The 21,433-nt window shown below is 40.5% G+C and overlaps 1 protein-coding gene across 10 annotated transcripts in view; it reads left to right on the top strand.

Annotated features, from left to right (window-relative positions):
- Nucleotides 1-21,433, top strand: part of TRIM2 (tripartite motif containing 2) — an 87,026-nt gene that overhangs the window by 37,594 nt on the left and 27,999 nt on the right. For 7 of the 10 annotated variants that reach the window (XM_072333899.1, XM_072333898.1, XM_072333904.1 and 4 more), the window contains exons 2-5: nt 9,694-9,875; nt 12,058-12,295; nt 17,691-17,842; nt 18,533-18,713. In XM_072333899.1, the coding sequence (XP_072190000.1) occupies nt 9,742-9,875; nt 12,058-12,295; nt 17,691-17,842; nt 18,533-18,713 (705 nt within the window). In that variant the 5' untranslated portion in view covers nt 9,694-9,741. Of the gene's footprint in view, nt 1-5,226; nt 5,945-9,693; nt 9,876-12,057; nt 12,296-17,690; nt 17,843-18,532; nt 18,714-21,433 lie in introns of those variants that run through there. The other 3 variants (XM_072333907.1, XM_072333903.1, XM_072333897.1) reach the window with 2 other exon arrangements.

The raw sequence follows: 21,433 nt of genomic DNA, 5'->3' as shown, positions 1-21,433 counted from the left end.
AGAGATAAGTGGAAACGGAAGAAGAGGAGAGGTCAGCAGGGAATATGTGACTGAACTCAGGTACCTGGTGGGTGTCATCTCTTCTGGAGGGAGAAACTGCAGAACTGTACGATGAAGCAAAGATGCAGCATGGGGTAGGTCCAGATGAGTGCTTCAGGAGAGACTGGAGTGGGTGGTCTCTGAGCAGTTCAACTTTCACTGCTCAGGTACCAAAAGAATCAAGCATTTGCATCTACCTTTTACTTTACTTTTCTGGCCATTGCTTAGCAGCTCTGAAGAAAATGCCTAGAGCATTTTTCAATGTACATTATATCTAACAGCATGTAGAAAAGCCTGTGGATTTCTTCCCAAAGAGGTTCCTGCTCTGCCTCTTGCTTTTTGTCTGTACTGCCTGATGGCCTGGGCTTGGAAGGGTTAACACTGATAATATGGTGTCTCTATCTAGCAATTTTATTTCAAGAAGCATTTCAGAGCAGATGCTTATGAAAGCTGCAGTGATTTGAGGAACAGGTTTTCTTTTGCCAGCTTAGCTTTTTGTTTGCTGTGGTGTTTTTTTTTTGAGCTTGCGTACATATGGCATAGATGCTCCGACTGTGTGCTTTGGGTGCCAAGTGTAGTATTTAAAATCTTTGTACTTAGACCATCACAACCTTTAGCCCCTAAAATAATTACTTCAACCTGCCTCACTGAGGATTTTTATTTTTAAAAATAGCTCACCTGAGAATATGATGTTTTACAACCCTTTCTGTGTTTAATCAAATATCTGAGGTTGACATTTGACCTGACGTGATAGTTTTAATCCTGTTGTATTCCTTGACTTGCTCTTTTTCCCCTCCTTTCTTGCCCCTTCTCTTTGAAATCTTTGGAATAACAGGTCATTTGGCTGGGGATTCATGGACTTCTACTCCATGCACTCAGATTTTCCTTGCAGGCATAGTGAACCCTGGTGTACTGCTGTTGGGATTAATTGCACCAGGCCCTATCCACAGTGAGGAGGAGAAGACCTCATTCAAATCGCCTTGAAATTAAGTACCACATCTCAGCCGTGTGACTACCGTGTGATGATATGACTCTTGACTTGCCACTTTTGTTCCTTGATGTGTGCAGAGTAGCTACCAGAAAGTCTCTTAGATCATCTGAGTTTGGGGTAGTGGGAACATGGGGTCTGTAGGGATGGAAACAGAACCACCAAAGAGTTGTAGGGGTACTACAAAAGGAGACAGGTTCTGGGGAGGGGGAAAACAAAAGGAAAGGGGTCTTTAAATGCCAGCTGTTACTCTTCCCTCCGGTATACAGGAGAGTATAAAGCATTAGTATGTTGGTGTCACAGGAGGCCTACTTGGTTATTTCAAGCATGTACCCTATTACAGACTTTAATTACAAACTCAGGAAAGTAAGGAGGAAAAAGCATTAGAAAAGTAAAACTGTTAAGCTTTTGTTTATAGCAGTGGCTTCTATTCTTGTTATTTCAGTCTTTAGAAAGCTTTAAAAGAAACCTGATTAATGGCATCAACTTGTGATAGCAGTACCTAAGGTAAGCCCACTGCTGTGCCTGGCCCTGCCATCTCAGTGGCAAATACCCAGAAGTGGAAAGAGAATAACACAGGGGAGAAAAGCAGTTTGTGCTCAGTGCAGCTTTTCTTGTGACATCAGTGCCAGAAACAGGCAGGGAGTGCTGTCGCATGACTCAAATTTGCACTGGCAGAGCCCTCAGGAAGCCAGGCTGCCTCAGCCACTGCTCTGAGCTGCCTGCGAGCCTTGGCAGGCTGAGCTGTGCATGAGCAGAAGATAAGAGGAAATAGAATAAGGTAGCAGAGGACATGCAGTGGGGGCTGTGGGATCTGTGAAGCTCTCCAGTAACCCAGCGTTACATCCCTGGGAAACCTTTCAAGTTCTTTTCCTCTCCAGTTGTGACAAGCCATGTGCTGGGTCACAAGCTTTGAGGAAGAGCATCTGCTGTGCTAGATCACAAGATACGGGACTGGCTCAGGACAAGCATCTGACAGAGTTGCCCTCTGGCTGGGCCCTCTTACAGTGGAAGGAAGCCCCGGATTTTTCTTGCCAGTGTGAACTACAGTCTGGGTTGGTTGATTGTGTGAGTTCAGGCTGCAGGCTGTGCTTACTCTGTGGGAGCTGCTGGGTCTGCATGGAAGCATAGTTCCAATGGAGAGAGGCAATGGTGTCTCCACCACTGCCATCCCAATAAGATGACTAAGCCCCCATGATTCCTGGTGTGGGTGCAGCCCCACAATGACAGTACTTGGTTGTTTCACCCCACCTGCTTTTCTGGCACCAGGGTCAGATTAACGATGTGGAGCCAGATGATGGTTGGAGCAGCCCATCCTCTCCTATATTTGAGTTCCCAAGCTATCCCCTGTTCCTTGCAGGATGACTTTAGGTCATTGATTTCTGGTCTGTCCTGCCTCATATTTTCTAGTCAGGCTTATTTCCTAGAACCATATTATTTAGCCATTTAGTCTGGGCTAACCCTATTATTATTATTACTATTATTATTATTATTATTATTATTATTATTTCTGTTGACCTTAAAATCTTCTGTGCAACAGTGCAACAGACTGAGTTAGACTGCTCTTCACTCAGTCAATCTAAAGTAGAGACTAGAGTTCAGACCATTCATCTTAACCTATAATGTTTAGATGACTTATTTAATATTAGGGGGAGCACATGGCAGTCTATAGCAGAGGTCTGTAAAATAGCTGTGGGTTAGGTTTGGTGGGTTATTTTTGGTAACTTACCAGTAATAAGATCTCTCAGAATGTAAATGCAGGTTATGCTTAGAAAATGAAAAAGAAGAAATTGTTTGAAAAACATAACCATTAAAGGGGATGATAGCAGGAGCTAGAACACTCATTTCTGCATCACTATGAAGATGGCATACGCCCTATACTTTCTTCTGAACTTACTTCCAATGAGTGCTGTAAACCTGTGTGGTTGGGTAGCATTTCCTCCCGTGCTCCTTCCCTTGCTCCCTCATTCCCTCCCTCCCTCACTTCTTTCCTCCCTCCCTTCCTCCCCCCCTTGCTCCCTCCCTCCCTCTCTCCCTTCTTCCCTTCCTCCCTTCTCTTTTTTTCCTTTCTTTTTCTTTCTTTCTTTCAAAACAATAAATGATAACCCCCAAGCCCTTCCCCCAACTCAAAACATACAATAAACCTATTTGAAACAGGCTGGTAATAACTGTTGTGGGGTAAAGTGCAAGATTGTTCACTGAGCCACAAATCCATTTCCTCTTCACAAGGGAGAAGAAGCCCACATGTCAACATTAAACATGCAAGAACAAAAATCTCAAGGGAGATGAGATCTTATTTTCTTATTTTTTGGTTGTCTCATTTTCCCTGCCACAGTCCCATGGTTTGGTTTTGTTGGAGAAGCAGAATAATTTCCTGAATGCAAGATCAGTGTCAGCAGGCAGCTTCCTTGGAGATAATTGTATAAGAACTGCACTTTGAAGCAGTCTCTCATTTGGAGCTGTAGCTCCCCGTGAGTGTGGCTGTCGCTCTGACTCCTGCAGCCTTCTTTGGCCATGAGGTACGTTATGGGATCGGCTCTGATTTGAGGGGTATGTAGTCCTTCTGACTGACTGTGAAGAGAAATAGGAGTTTGAGCAATACTTGTCGTTTTGCGTTAGTGTACCTTAATGGGATGCTAAAAATAGCAAGGAAAAGCAAGTAGCTGAGTGATGCCGGTATGCTTCTGTCTGAGTGTCTTCCACCTGGGGTTTGGGTGTTGCAACTTAGCCTCGATTTTTGTTTAAAACGTGGCTTTGTTCTGTTCATGTGGCAGGAACAAAAGGCTTTGCATCTCCTGGCTGTAGGAGTATAAAAACTGTTCTTTGGAGCAGGGTTTTCTAGACAGTTTAAAGGGTAAAGGGAAAAAAAAACAAACCTGAAGAAGGAACAGTAAAACCCCACCCCCTCCTCTCCAAAAATGTGCCTGAAACTCTCTGGCCTTTTTTTGAACCGAATCCTGCTGTGCAGATTCCTGCATCTTTCAGCGTGCTGAAACGTGGAGCTAAAATGAAGCATGCTGTGTTCTCTCTGACAGAGTTCAGCATTTGTCAAGGGAGTGAGAGGAGCGGGATTTTGGCACAAGTATCCCAGATCTGAACACATGCACGCATGCTGCCTGATGTTTCATTTCAAGTTAGAAAGTGGATTACAGCATGCTTTTGCCCTGTGGGCATTACCCAGGGAAACCAGGCCAGATCTGTGAGATGTATGAACCAATCTGGATTGCCAAGTGGGAAATAAATGACATGCAGAGACTCTGTATTTTTAACAAGAACTTAATATAAATTTCATTCGTGTTACATGACTATCGGTACTATTTACCTGGTCAGCCAGTCCAAGAATGCAATAAGTACATTCAGAAGCCTGCATTTTAAGAGTGCTGAACAATAACATTTTAAACTGTGATTGTTAAAATAACTATATCTGTCCTAACTAAGAGAAGCACAGACCAACATTAAAACCAACATTTGTTTATTTCTGATGCAAATGGGCTTTTGTTCCCTTTTATTTGTGGGAAGCTTTGTTGGCTTCACTGAGCTGAAATACTTGCATATGATTTGTGTTTTTCTTGTTTTGTTTTCCAAAAGAAAAGATTCACTGTATTTAGAGATGCAAATGGTACCTTGTCAGCAAAACCCACCAGCTGTGATACTGGAGGACAAAGCTAATTCTGTGTTGCTTAGCTTCAGTGTGTGTTCAAAATTGCATAGCTGAGAGTAAGTACTGACACCAAGGATCAGTTTATTTCCTTCGGTAGCAGTCTGGTAAAATCTGAATCAATCTCTGATTTATTATTTGATGTGAAGAGATAAAAGGAATGCAGCTTTGCGTTAATGCTTGTATGAATGTTCAGCAGGTGGCTAGCTCGGATTCTCTTGGTCCTTCAGCACGAGGTCATCAATTGTGCCGTGAAGCTTTGAGCTGGTCCGGGTTAAACACGCTGCTCTGCAGCATGAGGCACTGCTGCTGGTTTGTGTGTCAGTGGCACAGCTTTCTGCGGGGATTCCTTGGCTCTGCTTGAAACATCTGCAGAGACAAAGGGCTCTTGTTGGGTCTGTTGTTGCTGCTGGAAGTTGGAGCAGCGGAGTGCTGCTCTGGGAAATGCTGTGACTCCTGGAAAAATCAGGAGGCGCTCATTAAGTGCTGGGCTTTATCCGCCTCTCTCATTGAAAGTGCTTTTGTTCCGTCCGTGGCGATGGTTCCCATTGTGGGGTTGCGTAAGAGCCGCGATGGTTCCCATTGCGGGGCTGCGTAAGAGCCGCTGTCCCCGTGGGAGTTAAATCCCCCTTCCAATTTGCAAGTAATATTTGCATATGTATTTCTCAGCTGCATTGCCATGCCAGATGCACAGTGGTGGCTGTCTCCGCCAGCTAATCCTGTAATAACATTCTGGTGACCGAATTCAGTGGCCCTGTGTGGAGCCTCCAAACAGCTGATTGCTGAGTAGGGAGGGAAAAAAAATCACCCAGCGAATCTCGTCGCAGCTCTCTGCTGCATCCCTATCCCACAATCCCTTGCACGATTTGCTGCAGTCTTTCCACACTGGCTGAGTGAGAAAAAGATGTGCTAAATAAAGATTGATTGGTTTGAATCCTGAAGGGGTCTCCCACTTGTAAATGACCCGAGGGGAAAAAAAAATTCATGACGACTTCACTGGGTCTCCTCTCATTCTTCCATTTTTCTTTCCACCTGTCCTCTTCGTGGGATGGAGCATCATTCCTCAGAGCACAAAATACCCTGTGCCTCTCGTACTGATCGTGCTGTGATAGGGATCCTTTACCAGTTTTACGCTTGAGCCTTGAGATATTGCCAGATGATGTTTTATTCGTTTGGACTACTGCGGAACAGCAGCTCCATCCCTGCAAGGATTTTGTCCTCAGCACTGCACTGATTGAGCAGTTTTTCTACAAAGATGGGTAGGTCTGAAATGCTCAGGTTTGCTCAGTGTTGTTCCTGGTGGCTGCTGCTGGGTTGCTCCTTCTGTTTTGGTCCCGATTGTTCATTATGCTTCTGCATGTTGTAAGAGTGAAGAGGGTTGCTGTGTTTTAAACAACAAGGCAGCAAGCTGATGGCAAGAGTGTGTGTGAAAGAGGAATGCAAATGTAGCTTATCGAACCTTCTCCGCCAGTCATCTGTGCAGAGGTTCTGATTATTAACTTACATAGTGTGTTCTGTCTCGGCTGATTTCGGGGTGCTGCTATTAATGCCTATCTGTCCTTTATTCCACGAAAGCGTGAACAGGCACTATCTCTGTTTTAAGGAGTTTTAAACCTCAGCACCCCCAGCGTTTCAAGCGACATTGTTAAGGCTCCCCACCCTTTCTTACAGCTCCCAGGCCTAACTTCCTTTGCAAACGTTGCCATGGGAAACCTATTCATTCATAATACATGAATAGACCCTCTTGGTTGTGAATACCGGTGATAAGAGGAGGATGAACAGGCTGCAAGCAATTTGTTCTCCTCAGGCTAGACTTTCAGGCTTGTTGCAGTTCTGTCTGGGTGGAGTTCAGTGATAGCAGTGTAGCAGTGTATTGGCAATGGAGGGTTCTGCTCTTTTAGACGTAAATCCTGGGAAATGGAGAGTTAGAAGTTTACCAAGAGTCTCTTTCTTGGCTGGGCCACAGAAACTGAGAATTTGGTAATGGTTGAAGAATTGTAGAGCTAATTTAAAGGGACTTGTAGATAAGGGGCATTTCTCTATTACATGACTCGGTTAATCTGAAACAGCTCTTCTGGAACTGTTACTTGCTCTTCCTTTTCTCCCTTTTCTCGTATTATATATTATAGTATTCTTTCACAAATGCCTGGGGCCACACCCTCACTTCAGCTCCTGAAGGCATGCATGCATAGCAGAGCCGGGCTTTACTCTAGCTTGGAGATCCATTGTTTCCTCCTTTCTTTGCTGTATAGTTTATTTTGAATGGAAATCAATAGTGAAGGAAAAAAAGAATAATTTCAATTTGGGGGTGGCTGGAAAAATAATGATCCTTGAGCCTCAACCAAATGACAAAGGGTACACTTTTCCCAACCCCTTTTTGCACTAGATTTGGCAAACCTGACGTGGGTTTCCAGTGTGTGCTTCTTATAGATAAATGGGTGGGGTTTTATGTCTGGTGTGATGCAAGGTTTCAAAACCCTTCAGCTCTCCATTTTAAATTCTGAAGTTTAAATATATGGAAAAGTGATTCTCAGAGTCATTTTCAAAGGTTGTGTTTTGGCTGCTACTTATTAGATGTAAGGCAAATGAATTTCTGCAAAGCTACTGTGGCAGGTTTCAGGTCCAGAAGGTGCTACTAAAAAAAATAGGATGTTTTTTCCTGTTAAAGAAGCAGTCATAGTTGATAAAATCTCCCACTACCTATACATCTGAAACTGATGTTCTATTTTTGAGGCATTGCAGTTAATTAGAATAAATGCTGCCTTTGTTTAAATTCAAATGGATCGTCTAAAATGTGCAACTTGTCCTCAAAGAGTCTTTGGTTATAGAACTGCTTTCATTGAAACAATGAGTAATATCATCGTTTCCATAACTGCATCACATTGAGCAAAACTGCATCAAAGGTGAAGTTGGTTCAGGGAGGTCGCAGCATCAGATGTTCAATCCTGGCAATAACACACTTAAGAGACTTTGTAAAATGAACTACTTGTGTAAAAAGTTATCGTACCATATAAAGGCCACAGCTTGAAATGTGCTGATGAAATTCTGTTTTCAGGTGCGCGATTTGAAACCAGGCTCATGTGAGCTCAGGGGGTAAATGGCAATCATGGCCTGCTGTGAACCAGACAAAATAACAAATGTTAAAAAACACTTATTTCTGAACTCACACTAATGCTCTTACACCAGAAGTGTGAACATCTGAAAATCAAAGTGGCTGCAATAAGGCTTACAGATAAAATGATACGAACCACCCGATTATGCAGTGAGATTGAGGGAATTTAGAAAACAAGGATGAAGATCAGATGAAATGGGCATGAAATTTTTCAGGAAAAAGTGAGTTTTCCTCATATAATCATTGTTTGCTGGCATAGCTGTATTTGATAGCTGCTAAAGAAATGACAATGTCATATTTGTTTGCTAGAGAACTCCTATTAAATGATAGGCAGCTGTATGGAAGACCTTTCATTTCTTATGTACTTCTTTTTTTTTCATAGTCTGGGCTTAATCTATAACAAAGAAAAGCTGCACTGTTCATAACTTACTGGTGAGTGGTTTGGAAACTGTGCTCTTGATAAGCAAGTCCTCCTGATTCTGATTATCTTGCCTGTTCTGTTTGGGTTCTCACCCCTCTCCCTCTTGGTAGGGAAAGCGCAGCTGCATCAACAGTGAAAACATTGGTATTTAGAAACAAACCACTGAAGAGCTGCATGTGATCCAGCTGAATGCATTAATGCATATTGGATAGTATTCTCTTTCTACTCCCATCTGTCAAAGCTGAGAATTTTTGTTTATATTCTTGTAAAGCCTTTTTTAACTCCAGCTTTTGAAAAGTAACAAGGGTTTGTAACTGACACCTCAAGGTATAGCGTGTGTGATTTATGGCATTTAGATAGCTAAGTTTGTGTTTATATATTATCCACATCTTTATCTTACTGCGAGAAAATAAATGGAAAAAAGAGAAACAGAGGATCATTTCTGAAGTCACATGTTTTTGGGTCATGAACAAACATTGCATTGCATGAATATTATAGCATTTTTATTAACTCTCCAGTTTCACCATTCTCGGGGGGGGAAAATGGTAACAAAAGGCCTCCCATCAGTTTTGTGCATGGAGTCTCATGTTGGTTACTGCTTGTGGGTAGTTTACCTGTGATTAACTTTGTGCTGCTAGCAGAGAGGTGGATCTCCAGGGCTCAGTGACCAGGAGGTCAGTAAAGACCGTTCCTTGGTCACCGCTGTTTTCCTAGAAATAGCCACTGGTGTACTGCAATAAGTGAGCGGTACCTGGCTTACTAAACATACAGCTCAGGGAGAGCAGCTTAGCCCCAGCAGAGCAGCAGGCTGTGTGTTCAAGCACTGGAAGATCACATGTGTCACTGCTGATAAATGTCATGGGCCACAGAAACCTTTGCAGAATCAAGTGACCTTTAAATGAGCGTGATCAGCACCTGCAGCAGAGGGCTTGTCACTTCTGTCTTGGAAAGTCTGAGCTGCTTAGAGGCCAAGTATTGACTTGAGCCTCCTTAAAGCCAAACCTGCTATATCTTTGGCACAAGGGGCACTGATGAGGGGGAAAAGTGTTAGGTGAACCATTTTTAAACTTTGTCTGTGACGCAGCCATTTGGCTGGTGCAGTTCCAGCTTAAGGATTTTGCCAGAAGTACTGTAGGTGTATGAAATCCAGTGTTTGTTAGCACTGGCTTAGCCTTCTGGCACGGGAACGTTTTTGTTGTGGGATGTCTTTAAAACCAGACAACACTGTAACTCTTACAGCTCAGAGGCAACATGCCTTTCCAGAATGCCTGCTCAGACAGAGCTGTTATGTATGGTGGTATCAGCAGTAAGGTGTTTTAGAAGTCTAATTCTCCCTTGCATTTGTCTTATATGTAAATATAAATTCGGGATGAAATATGGGTGAATTTGTTGTTGATTGTTATTTTGTAGAGATTATAAGACACCTTTCTTCTTGTTTGTTTGTTTGTTTGTTTTTTTCCTGCCACCAACTCCAGCAGTGTGCAGGGTAGAAGGGAACAGGACCCATATGTCAGTGGTCTAGGATGGCCAGTGAAGGCTCCAACATCCCAAGTCCTGTGGTCCATCAGATCGACAAGCAGTTTCTGATTTGTAGCATATGCCTGGACCGTTACAAGAACCCCAAAGTACTTCCCTGTCTGCACACTTTTTGTGAAAGGTAAGTCCTTTAGTATTTGTCTAATGACCTTTTTAATGGTAAAGGACATGCAGAGGGACAATAAAGTCTGGGAAAGCTGGAGAAGCAGGGATGTAGAAACTTTTCTTTGCATTGGGCAGGACAAAGAGGCAGAAAAAAATATTTGGATGATGTTCCCTTGGTACTGGAGTAAATAGAAAGTAAATGCCATGAAAGTTGCACCAGTGTGTGTAAGGTGGCAGCCAGAATTTGGATCTCAAATTAATAACCTCAAATTTATACTGCTTAGTACTTAATTAGAAACAATAAAAGCCTTTCTTTGTTGATTTACTAAGTAGAGAAAAAAATTATCCCATCCTTTAATGTCCAAGGGCTCGACATGTGTGCCTCCGGTGGCGCAGCGGTAGAATTCCCGTTTGCAACACCAGGGGGCCCGGGTTCGAATCCCCTCCTGTGGAGCAGGGGGTAGAAGTGCCGCTCTGCTACACAGAGGGCTCGAATCCCGGGAGTTGGACTCGATGATCTCTAAGGTCCCTTCCAACTTGCACAATACTATGATACTATGATACTATGATGATGTTATTTACATTATTAATAACTGGTGATTAAGTGTCCTCATTATTCTGCAGCTTGGTTGAGTGAAGTGAAAAGCCTCTCTGAAAAGCAGTGGGGAAAGAAACTGTAGAATGTCTTCTGCTGTACTCTGCTGAATGAAATGAACATACCTGGTGATGTTTTAAAGTTACATTGTCCATTCAAATAGTAGAGAGAATATAGCATCTGCAAGAATTATTGAGGTCTTGATCTGATGGTGGGATGCAGCTGTTTGGGTTATATGTTGAATGGTAGGAAATAGTAGTAAAAGATGCTTTGTGTAACCACATAGTTTACCTTTTTCTTATTGCAATGGGCATATTTAATTTTACAGAATGCAAGAAAAATTATGGGTTTCTGAACGTGTGAGATAAAATGGTCTTTTGTGGAATAGGGGGCTGATTTTACTGAAGTCAGCAGTGAAACTCTTGCTGAAGTCAGTGAAGTCAAGATTTTTCACCATCATGTCTTTCTTGACTTCAGTTCATGTGTAAATCCTAAGGTCAGCTTCTGGTTTTCATTGTAATCCTCTTATGCTGATCTGGTTATGGAGAGAGTTTGGAAGAACTCCTTCATTGTACAGCTGATGTACAAAGCCTAAGCTCTCCTTTCACAGAGCCCTTCCTGGGGGTCAGAAGAAGGGCGGCCAGGGGAGGATCAAGAGTGGTGCAAGCAAAGCCTTTGGAAGTGGATGAGAGCCACACAGATCTGCAAGGTTGCACTTTCTTGGTTGGCATCTTGCAAAGAATGTAGTGTAGCACTGCTTGCCTTTCAGACTCCCCAAGAACTGCTTTTTGCAAAGCTTCCTGTCCTTAGAAGACTATATTGAATTGCCAGTTGCGGTCAAACCTTGCATACTGCACAGTTATTAACTTGGTTTTCCAGGCCAGGAGCAGCACAAAGAGCTGTATTTTGTGGCTCGCAGAATTTTTGTGTCAGATTTATGTTCTTTATAAACTGGTCTTCCTAAAACAAAGAAAAAGACAATAAAAAAAATCAAACATAAAAATTCTCTCAAACTTCCCTTAACATAAACCGATAACTTTAGGCATGCTTCTCTGTGTAGTAAAGAGCAAAGCAGAATGAGCTCTATTGATTCTGGCTAACTGTCAAACATTTTCAATTGAAATAAACTGAAAATTTTCCATTGGCTTCATTGGGACCAGGTTTTAGGTCTGAAACACTACACCTGCAGATAGAAGCTAATAATGGGGGTTCTACTGCAAAGACAAAGGTCAGCTATCAGCTGATGCAATAACTTCTTGTCTTTCAAATTTTATTGGATAGTTTATCATTTTACTGTCTTAAGAGCAGGAAGAAGTACACATCTCAAAGAGTGGATCCACTCAGCATGAATGCCTCAAAGAAAGCACATAACTCCTACGATGATGTCAGCTTATTGAACCTTTTTTATGTGGCAGAGAAAAAAGATTTAAAGGTTTAAAAAAATCCCCATAATACTTTACTTCTGAAGCTAGGAATATGGTTTACCTTTCTTTATATAAGTAGAGACAATGCCTTTCAAATCATTTCTTAAATGGAGGGTTTTTTTTCCTCTTTGATGACAAGTTCCCTCTCTCTTTCTCCCCTTCCACCTCCTGTCCCATAGGTGCTTACAGAATTACATTCCAGCCCATAGCTTAACCCTTTCTTGCCCCGTGTGCCGCCAGACTTCCATTCTGCCTGAGAAAGGGGTTTCAGCACTCCAGAACAACTTCTTTATCACCAACCTGATGGATGTCCTGCAACGAACACCGGAGAACAGTATTGAAGAGTCCTCCATCTTGGAGACTGTCACTGCTGTTGCTGCAGGCAAACCACTTTCCTGCCCCAATCACGATGGAAATGTAAGTGAGATGAACTCCTGTGAGATGCACAGGTACTGATATGTACTGACTGGTCCTGTTTACCATGGGTATTTTATTTTAAATTAGGGGCAGGAGGAGAGGATTGAAATGAAGCGACTTCTTTGACTTTTATAATATTTCAGTAAAGACAGGTGGCTTAAAATTAGCAATACTCAGATACATTTTGTGGAGCATCTTAAAGTAGTCAGGATATTATTTCATTTTATCAGCTTTCTTGGATAAATTTGCCTTCTGGCACGTTTGGTCATAATTGCTCCCTTACAAGCATTGAGTCTTTTGTCTTTGGGATGGGATTCCATAGCTCTCTGACTTGTAGACTCAGATGTTGCTGTGGGAACCTGTGGACTTGTTTTGGCAGTATGAGGCAAGCAAATTATAAGCACAACTGACCAGTCTGGTCTGAGGCAGGCCCTAAAAGCTATGTGAGCATATAAACACAACACTAAGTAAAAGGGCACTCCAGCTCTAGGTCAGCAGACTCAAAACAAAGTACTTCTATTTCACCACAGTGCTTGATGCATCTCATGGACCAGACCTTGGAGACTGCTTTGTTTTGTTTCTTTCCTCCACCTCCTTAATTTGCCCAGCATCCCCTCACATACACCCTCAGATAGTGTCTGTGTTATTGGCAAGTACTCACAGATTGAGTAAGTATTCCCATACTGCAGTAGCAAAAACAGTTCCAACCCTGTACTTACTTCAGTGTTTTCAGTGTTAACCTGTGTGGCTTCATGGTAAGCATATCGACTTCTGTCTCACAGCCAGGCTTATGCAAGCATGTAAGTACACCATATTGTAAAGCTGAGCCACACTGTGGTGCAAAATTCTGTGCAAGCCAAAAAATATATGCCAGTATTTTAAGACAACTTCCTCAGAACTGTTTCATTTGATAATCAGTTTAGGTCTATAGATTGCATAGGAATAATTCATTTGACAGGTATTGGTTGCTCTTAGAGGAACAGCTTGTTTCCCTCTCCTTTACTAACCTGCTGCAATTAGGTTGACTTATAGAAGAGATATGCTGTACAATCTGATTAATGTGTAAGTGGTGTAAGTTTTTTTTAATGTGTGCTATACCTGTATGTGTGTAGTGGCTACTCGTTAATACATTTCTAGTTTTCATTTGAATTTTAATAATTGCCTTAAAATGAAACAGTATTCTTTTCTGACATAGTGGTTGTGATAGGATCCATTTGATTGTGAAATGCATAGAATCTTCAGAACAAAGATGCTACTTGTTTTGCATTTTGCATTATCAACTGATAATTCCTTGCTGTTCTTAGAAAAACAAAAACAAAAAACCCTTTCAGACTCTTTTTACACATTTCATGGACCTTCTTCAGTGCCTGGCTGCTAGCAACTTTGCAGGGGACTTCAGAGATTAAATGACAGGGACTGAGATGGTAGCTGGACAAGAATGCCTGCAAAGAATAGACAGTCATTCTACACTGATGCCTCTCTTCATTCATGTTTTTTTTTTTATTGGTTTGAATACAATTATATGTAGTGTAGGGTCAGACCATTGTATTTTTACTACCAAGGGAAAAATTTGCAAGTACGTTTTATTTAAATACTGCCAGATTTTCTTTGTGTTAGTTTAGAAATAAGTTTGTGTTTAAACAAGCCGTTTCAGTTTCTCTAGCCATGCTGGCTTTAAACCTCTGCGACAGAGGTTTAATCAGATAGGAACTATTGCACAGTTATTCTCACATTGACTTTCCTTTCTGCTTCTATCTTGGCCTTCCTCAGGCCCCACAGATTAGGTACTTCCAGCCGGTCTCCTTGACACCACTACTGTTTTCCATACTTGTGCGCACATCCTAGTCCTTCTGCACACATCCTCTCACCCTCTGTTGTGGTCCATTTGCGTGTGTGTGTTTATGACAAATAAAACCCAGCTTCTAGTATCTTAACATCATAGATTTCCTGTGCTTGAACTGTAAACCGGTACTTCCTCATACACCCAACACGGAGCACAATAGCACATCTTTGTGAAACTGGGTTAGAAGGGCACATGCAATGGAACTTGTGAATCTAAGGGAAGATTCTTATCTTCTATCTACCCATGGAAATAACATTGGCTATATTCTCAGTTGCTAAACATCGACGGTTCCTGATGTTTGGTTTCTTTTCTTCTCTTATCTGAATTTGAAGTGAAAGTTTAGATGCTAAGATCCATGCTTTTCTGAGTGCAGTTCATTTTCTGTTTGTAGAGTACAACAGGAGACCATATCCAATGCTAAATTTAGGAAGTGGTAGTGTCACTCTGATATAATCATATTTGATTAAATTGGAAAGTTGTACAAGGGATTTGGGGTGGTTTACTTGCATGTAAGTGTGTTATTTAAGTCATGACAGGTTTACAGAACTTTTAAATCTGCTTAAAGCTTTCAGTTTTACTGCATGGGTAGGCAAAAGCAAAGACTCAGAACCTGGGCTTCTGTTCCCCTAAATTTCATCAAATAGTCAGTGAGGAGTCCCTGGGTAATCCAGACTTGTATTCTTCTAAGAGCCAAAACATGCAAATCTAACATACCCAGTAGCACTGAGAGATAGGAACTGTGTGTGTGTGAGAGATGAGAAAGAGGGCTGGCAAAGACCAAATGGCTCCTTTTTCTCTGGGCTACTATTTAAATTCAAACAAATCCAGAGCAGTGGGTGAACAATGTGATTATTCAAATGTGATTTTGGATAAATGAGGCTTATGATTGCTGAGAGTCTTTTTCTTGAGACCCGCACTTTGAAGGGCTGGAATTAATGCGCTTTGGATTTGTGAAACCCATTTCAGAAGAATGTGCAACCTTGATTATGCAAATGACAAAAAAAATCTGTAAATTCATTTAGATTACAGTGGAGAAGACACGCATGGGTCTCTAATTAGAACTTTGTTCTGAAAAATCCTGGTCTGGTTTAACATGTAGTCAGTAGATGGGATTTCAGAACACCGTGGGTATTATTAACCTGTGTTTCATTGCAGCTAGTGGGAATGATTTCATTGATCCATTGTGTGACTTCTATGGAAATACAGTGGAAACCAGTGTGGGGCACCATGCCTACCCTAGAGCTCCCATTCACTTGGAAAACAGAGTTCAGGCAAAGGTTTTTTTTCTGGGCTGTTTCATGAAACAAACCTGTTAACATGAACAGCTTGCTGGGAATGTCACAAAATATGTGGCTTATGATGGGAATGGAGGGGAGAGAAGAAAAGTCAGTAGTACGTGTCTGTCTGTATTTAAAAATTATGAAGAAGGAATCTTAGTTGATTAAGAAATGCTTGACAAAATCATAAGAAATCAACTTATCCAAAAACTTCAAGCGTGAATCATACTAATAGTAGCTTTTCTTTCTCCTTCAGCTATGGCACAATCCAAAAGGTTTCATGGGAAATGGGAGCTATTTCGATTGCACCATTTTGAATGTGACTGAGGCAAATACTGCAATTTTTGTGGGAATATATATATTTTAACTCTTTATGGTCTGCTTGATATTACCATTTTGTCTTCTGTTTCTTTAGCACTTGAATACATGTTGCTGTAAATACAATGATGCTTGTTATGAAATTATTCAATAGGACACAGAAATACTGCATTATTCTTGCATTGTGTCCAAAGACAACAAATACTGAGCAAGTAGGAAGCTTGTTAAAGTGTCCTGAACGTGAGCATTAAACTGTGAAGAGACAGAAAGATGAATTTATGGCACAGATTCAAAATACATGAATATTTATGGCCATATAAAAGTACTTAGCTTCCCAATGAACAACATTTTATTTTGCAAATTTTTCAAGCATTTTTTAAAGAATTTAAATCAAAAATTCTGTTTAACTGACTTCCTCTCCGTGTCGTGAGACAGTACCACATCTTAAAGCCTACCAAAGTATGCTGCCAGGCCTTGGTTGATGTGCTACTGTAAGATTCCACTCACTCTGAACTTAGGAATATGTTGATACATGTTGCCGTTGTTTAGATCTACATGTTCTTTTCTTGCTGATGCATTCTATATTATCCAGTTTATTTGGGGCAGCTTTTACTTTGTCTATAAAGTAGCTTGCACAAGTAGCCGACAAATAACTAACCTTGCATGCAACTGATGCACTGCATGTGCATTTCATGTCTTGTGAACTGCGATAAGAGAGAAGAATGGGAATATGAAGGAAAGAAGCTTATTGGGGAAAAAATCCTATTAATGCTAATAAGCCATATGCAAATTGTGGTTCTTACTTCACTCTCCTAATTCACGAAACTAGGAACAACTAGCTACTTGGCACAGGCCTTACGGGTCCCTCTGCTCTCCTGCAAACAGCTGGTTCTACTCTACCCATGCAACCACCTAATGCCAACCAACATCTCCAGCACACCTCACACAGTGTGAGATCTGAGTGCCAAAAGCATCAACCAAATTATATGAGATTCTGATGCTATGTTCTGGATGCAAGAGAGGTGCCAATTGCTTTCTTTGAAGCAAATATTGCAAGCTTCCTTGTACAATCTGAAATAAGCCTAAAATATTTTGTGTTCAAGAAGTTTCTAGTTGTAAAAGAATATCTCATGGTGAATTTGCAAATTTGTGTGTTATTTTGACTAGCAGATGATTTTGGGCACAGGACTTTTCTGTCTTTTTCCTTTTGTGAATATATTCACATTTTGGGATATTTATTGCATATAAAGACTTTATTTTTCAATCTCCAGACAGTGTTTTACTGGGTACACAGCAGGTTGAAACAATCTTCTATTTCAATTGTAGATCAGCACTCTTATTACAATCTTAGATATAGGGTTTTGATGGTTTTAAGGGATTAGTAATGGGACATGGATCTTTTCCTTTACAGTGCATTCATTTATTGAGGATGCTTTTCTGTAGCAAATAAACATGGTGTTTGGTAATCTTCGTATTGCACAGGTGGTCCTGTTGGGAAAAAACAGCTGAAAATTACACTTTCTGTGGCAGCCCCTTAATGGAGACTGAGAATTGAATTAATGAGGGGACCTGAGTGCTCTGATGTTTTTTTGAGTTATTTCATGAAGTGATAAGGAGACCAAAGCTTAGTATTGTATAAAGACAGTGTTAGAGCTCGCCTTGAGGTCTGGTGTTCTGTTTTCTGTGTGCTGTTCTGATGTTTCCCAATAGAGTAAAATGCATTTTAAAGAGTGTTTTGGTAGGAAAATACATATAAATAACAGATATCTTTTAAGTTGTAGATTATTGACAGAACAGATTATTGACAGAACATTGATCAGAACAGAAACTTTGTTTCTTTTTGAACTGTAATCTAAGAGCTTAGATAATAACATGAGTTTAAGACCCAGAAAGATGTGCTTTGAACTGATGCTACTGCCGCTTCTGTGTTTTAATCTAGAAGTGTGCACTTTTTCAGGTGATGGAGTTTTACTGCCGGTCTTGTGAGACAGCCATGTGCAGGGAGTGTACAGAGGGAGAACATGCAGAGCATCCCACAGTACCACTCAAGGATGTGGTAGAGCAACACAAGGCTTCCCTCCAAGTTCAGTTGGATTCTGTCAACAAACGGTATGGAGTATCCCCTGGTGCTTTTTCTGTTTTTGTTTTTGCTACTAGCTTCCTCTGTTACTCTGGGTAGATATTTTAATGTGCTTGTGCCAGGGACCTTTTCTTAAAGAATAGTGGTAGTGAGGATAGTGCAAAGAAAGAAAAAAATATGTATATCCATTGAGTTTGATGTACTGAGGGGGTAGAGGAAAGATCTAAAGATTCCTATCAGTCTTTTGTAAAACAGAAGTCATTAGAAATTCAAGTGTCCTCCAAAGAGAGAAAATAAATGTTAAGGAGAAAAGAAGTAGCCCATCATTAATTTCATAATAAATAATTTATACTGTATACTTAAAATACAGCACAAAGTTTACTCTGGAAGAAGAGGTTAAAAAAAAAAAAAAAAAAAAAAAAAAAGTTGTAGGTGTAATTCTTCATTATTAGCAAATACATCTGCATAAAGAAGAGAAAATCCAAGGCCTCCCTGTTGGAACTGCCTAATGGATTTTCACATGTGAGGGCCCTAGCTTAGCCTTATTTTATCAGGCTAAAATCACTGTGTGGTTATAAAAGGAATGAACTTGCTTCTGGGAAGTGACCAAGTTTAAAGACAGACTGGTGATGAGTTTATTTCATCAAAAATTTCAGGATGAAGGCCAGTGTTTAATGACTTTTGAAACAGCAGTCTTTGTAATTTAATCCCTCCCTCAGGCTTCCAGAGATCGACTCAGCACTTCATTTTATATCTGAAATCCTACACCAGTTAACCAACCAAAAGGCTAGCATTGTAGATGACATTCATTCCACTTTTGATGAACTCCAGAAGACTTTAAATGTGCGAAAGAGTGTGCTGCTTATGGAACTGGAAGTGAATTATGGCCTTAAACACAAAGTAAGATGCATGTTTTGTTTCAATGAAAAACCGTTAATTTAATCAGTCAGTTTTTACAAATAATTCAGGTTGCCAGTTTAACAAGTTGTGTCTGGGATCTTGAGAATTTTGTCTTCCTGAAACAAAGTGCTGCACAACCTCACTTGTAGGTGCCTGGCCTCCAAAATGGAATTTAGACTGTATAGGCAGCTGTCCCTGTGCATATGGTACGTGAGGATCTACAATAGCCAGCACACTAAGCAGGAGTCTGCTTAAAGCCCACATGTTTGATGTGCAGATGCCAATATGAGAAGACCAAAGTTGAGTCTGGATCATTGTGTTGCAGCCCCATGAAGTCCTGAGTATCTTCTCCCATGATGATACAGGCTAAGTAATTTTTCCCTGAAGGAACCAAGCAAGGCTTACTATTTGTTTTAAAGCTTTGCTTTCCTTTCAAATGCTTGATAAGGTATTTCACTGTAGAATTCAGGGATTGAAATGCCGAGAGTACAGATTCACTTTCTAAGTGGAATGCAGAGAGCAACAGATTTCAGAGTTGTGTTCTTTAACTTTCAAACTGTATGACCAAATCTTGCATATTTCCCCCTGTATTGTGGACTGAGCTTCAGAAGAAGAAAACAGAAATTTGCCCCTTTTTCAAAAAGAAGCCTGTACCCTGATAGAAAGAGCTTTTACTGAGGACTGTCTGAAATACTCAAATTGAAGACTTTAGTCTTTGTCTTCATGGGCATCAGTTGGCTGTTTAATATTAAAGGAAGATATCTCCCCTCAGAATATCCTCAATTTAATGTGAGCAACTGGAGTTTCAAGAGTGCCTGATAGTGCTGGCATCTTTGAACATTCTCTGTGATTACTAGCAGCTTGAACATCTCCAGTTGTTTGAGGCTCAGAAGAGCTGTATTTCAGGATCTGGAACAAGATAGGTTGTTAGGATAGGCTGGTGAAAACTAAGGAATTAACTTATATACATATAAGAGGTGTACTTTCGGGTATGCAGGGAGTCCAGGGTCGTTGGGGCACAGAATTTAGTCATCACTAGAACTAAGGAGGTTTTAGCATCAAAAAATTGGACTTATATCTTAAGTTTGGCTTCAAACGAACTGAGAGAGATCTCATGTGAAACACTGTTAACACATCTTAAATATTAGTTATGGTAGGACTGAATAATCTTGGTGTCTATAATAAAGGAAAATAATACTGAGAGTATAGTAGCTGCAAATGATCTACCTCCATGCTCTGTGGTTTGCCCCAAGTGTATGGAGTTTTATCATCCTGGGACTTTAGTAGTCACATATCTGTTTAACTGTTTATATTCTGGAATAAAGACAAGGTGGACTGGAAATGCCTTGAAGTGAGTCCTGAGAGGTTTTCAGCTGTCTAGAGAAACAGATAACTTGAAACTTAATAAAGTACTTATATTAGCCTACTTTCTTTTGCTTGCAGTAGATTTCACATTGTTATCACTTTTCCATATGAATAATTCATCAGACTTTTTTTCTCCAGTGAGAAAAGCAGATAGTTTTATGCAAATCAGAAGTAAAATGCCCTTAAGAACTCAGTATCATTGCACAGTGTTAATCAACAAGAGAAGAGTATCTCACAGCAATACCAACCAATTTCCAAGTTTAATTAAAACAACTGAATTGTTTCAAAAACGCCTACTTTACAATAACAGACAACAAAATAACTTCTGTGATTAGCAATAATGTTTGTGCTGTAGTTCTTCTGAGTAGGAAAAATATACTATATGTGTGACTGGGTACTTTTTGGGGACTTTGGAATGTTTGAGCTTTCCAGACTCCCATGAACTTCTCTGTCAGGCTGTTATAATTCAAGGATCATTTTTCCTATTCATTGTGAAACTAGTTTAAAAAAATGTTTATCTTGGACCCAGCCCATGCCTCACAATTTTAATGTCAGTACTACTCTAAGGATTTCAGACTGAGGGCCAGAACCGATTCTACAATGAAAGCTCCTTTTCAGTCTTAAATACAGAGTAGCTACTTGCTGCTCAGCAAAATTTTAGGCTACTCAATCTAGCTCTTACCAGTATCCCCAGTACAACACCTTCATATTCTTCCCCAGAGAGAAGTAACCCAAAGTTTTCCCCTTGCCCTGAAGAGAGATTTTTAAGAAATCCTTCTTACACCCTCCCTTATTGATGGGCCTGATGACTCAAAATCTCTCTGCAGATACACACAGTTTGCTTCTCAATAACTATCTCATTAACTGTGACTGAGGGCTAGATGGAAATGTGCTTTAAATTCTATGTTTGTTTACAAATTAAAAAAGAAAAAGAAGAAAAGAAAGTGAGGAAATAATTCAACCTAATGGGGCAGTGGGTCTGTAAAGCCCTGGTGATCCAAATGGGGTACATTTTTTTGTGTTGCTGTGTGATATTCCAAAAACTTGTAGAGTCAATATGGTTTGTTTTATGCAGTGGAACTTAAGAGAAACCCTTTTAAAATGCTTTAAAATGAAGTACTGTAAGTACTTCATTTTATATATGTGTGTGTGTGTATATATATATATATACACACAACATATATATATATATATATACACACACAACACATATATATATATATATATATATATATACATACATACAAGTACTATAATAAGTGTTTCTACCAAGGCCTTCAGGTGTGAAGCATGCTAAATGTTGCTAGCATAAATTCTGCCGTTTGATGCTGATGTGGTGTTTGGCAATGCATGCA

This window comes from Excalfactoria chinensis, chromosome 4 (genome assembly GCF_039878825.1).
Source record: "Excalfactoria chinensis isolate bCotChi1 chromosome 4, bCotChi1.hap2, whole genome shotgun sequence".
Classification (NCBI taxonomy): Eukaryota; Metazoa; Chordata; class Aves; order Galliformes; family Phasianidae; genus Excalfactoria; species Excalfactoria chinensis.
Note: the sequence above shows the minus strand (reverse complement) of the source record. Positions and strands in the feature narration are given on the sequence as shown.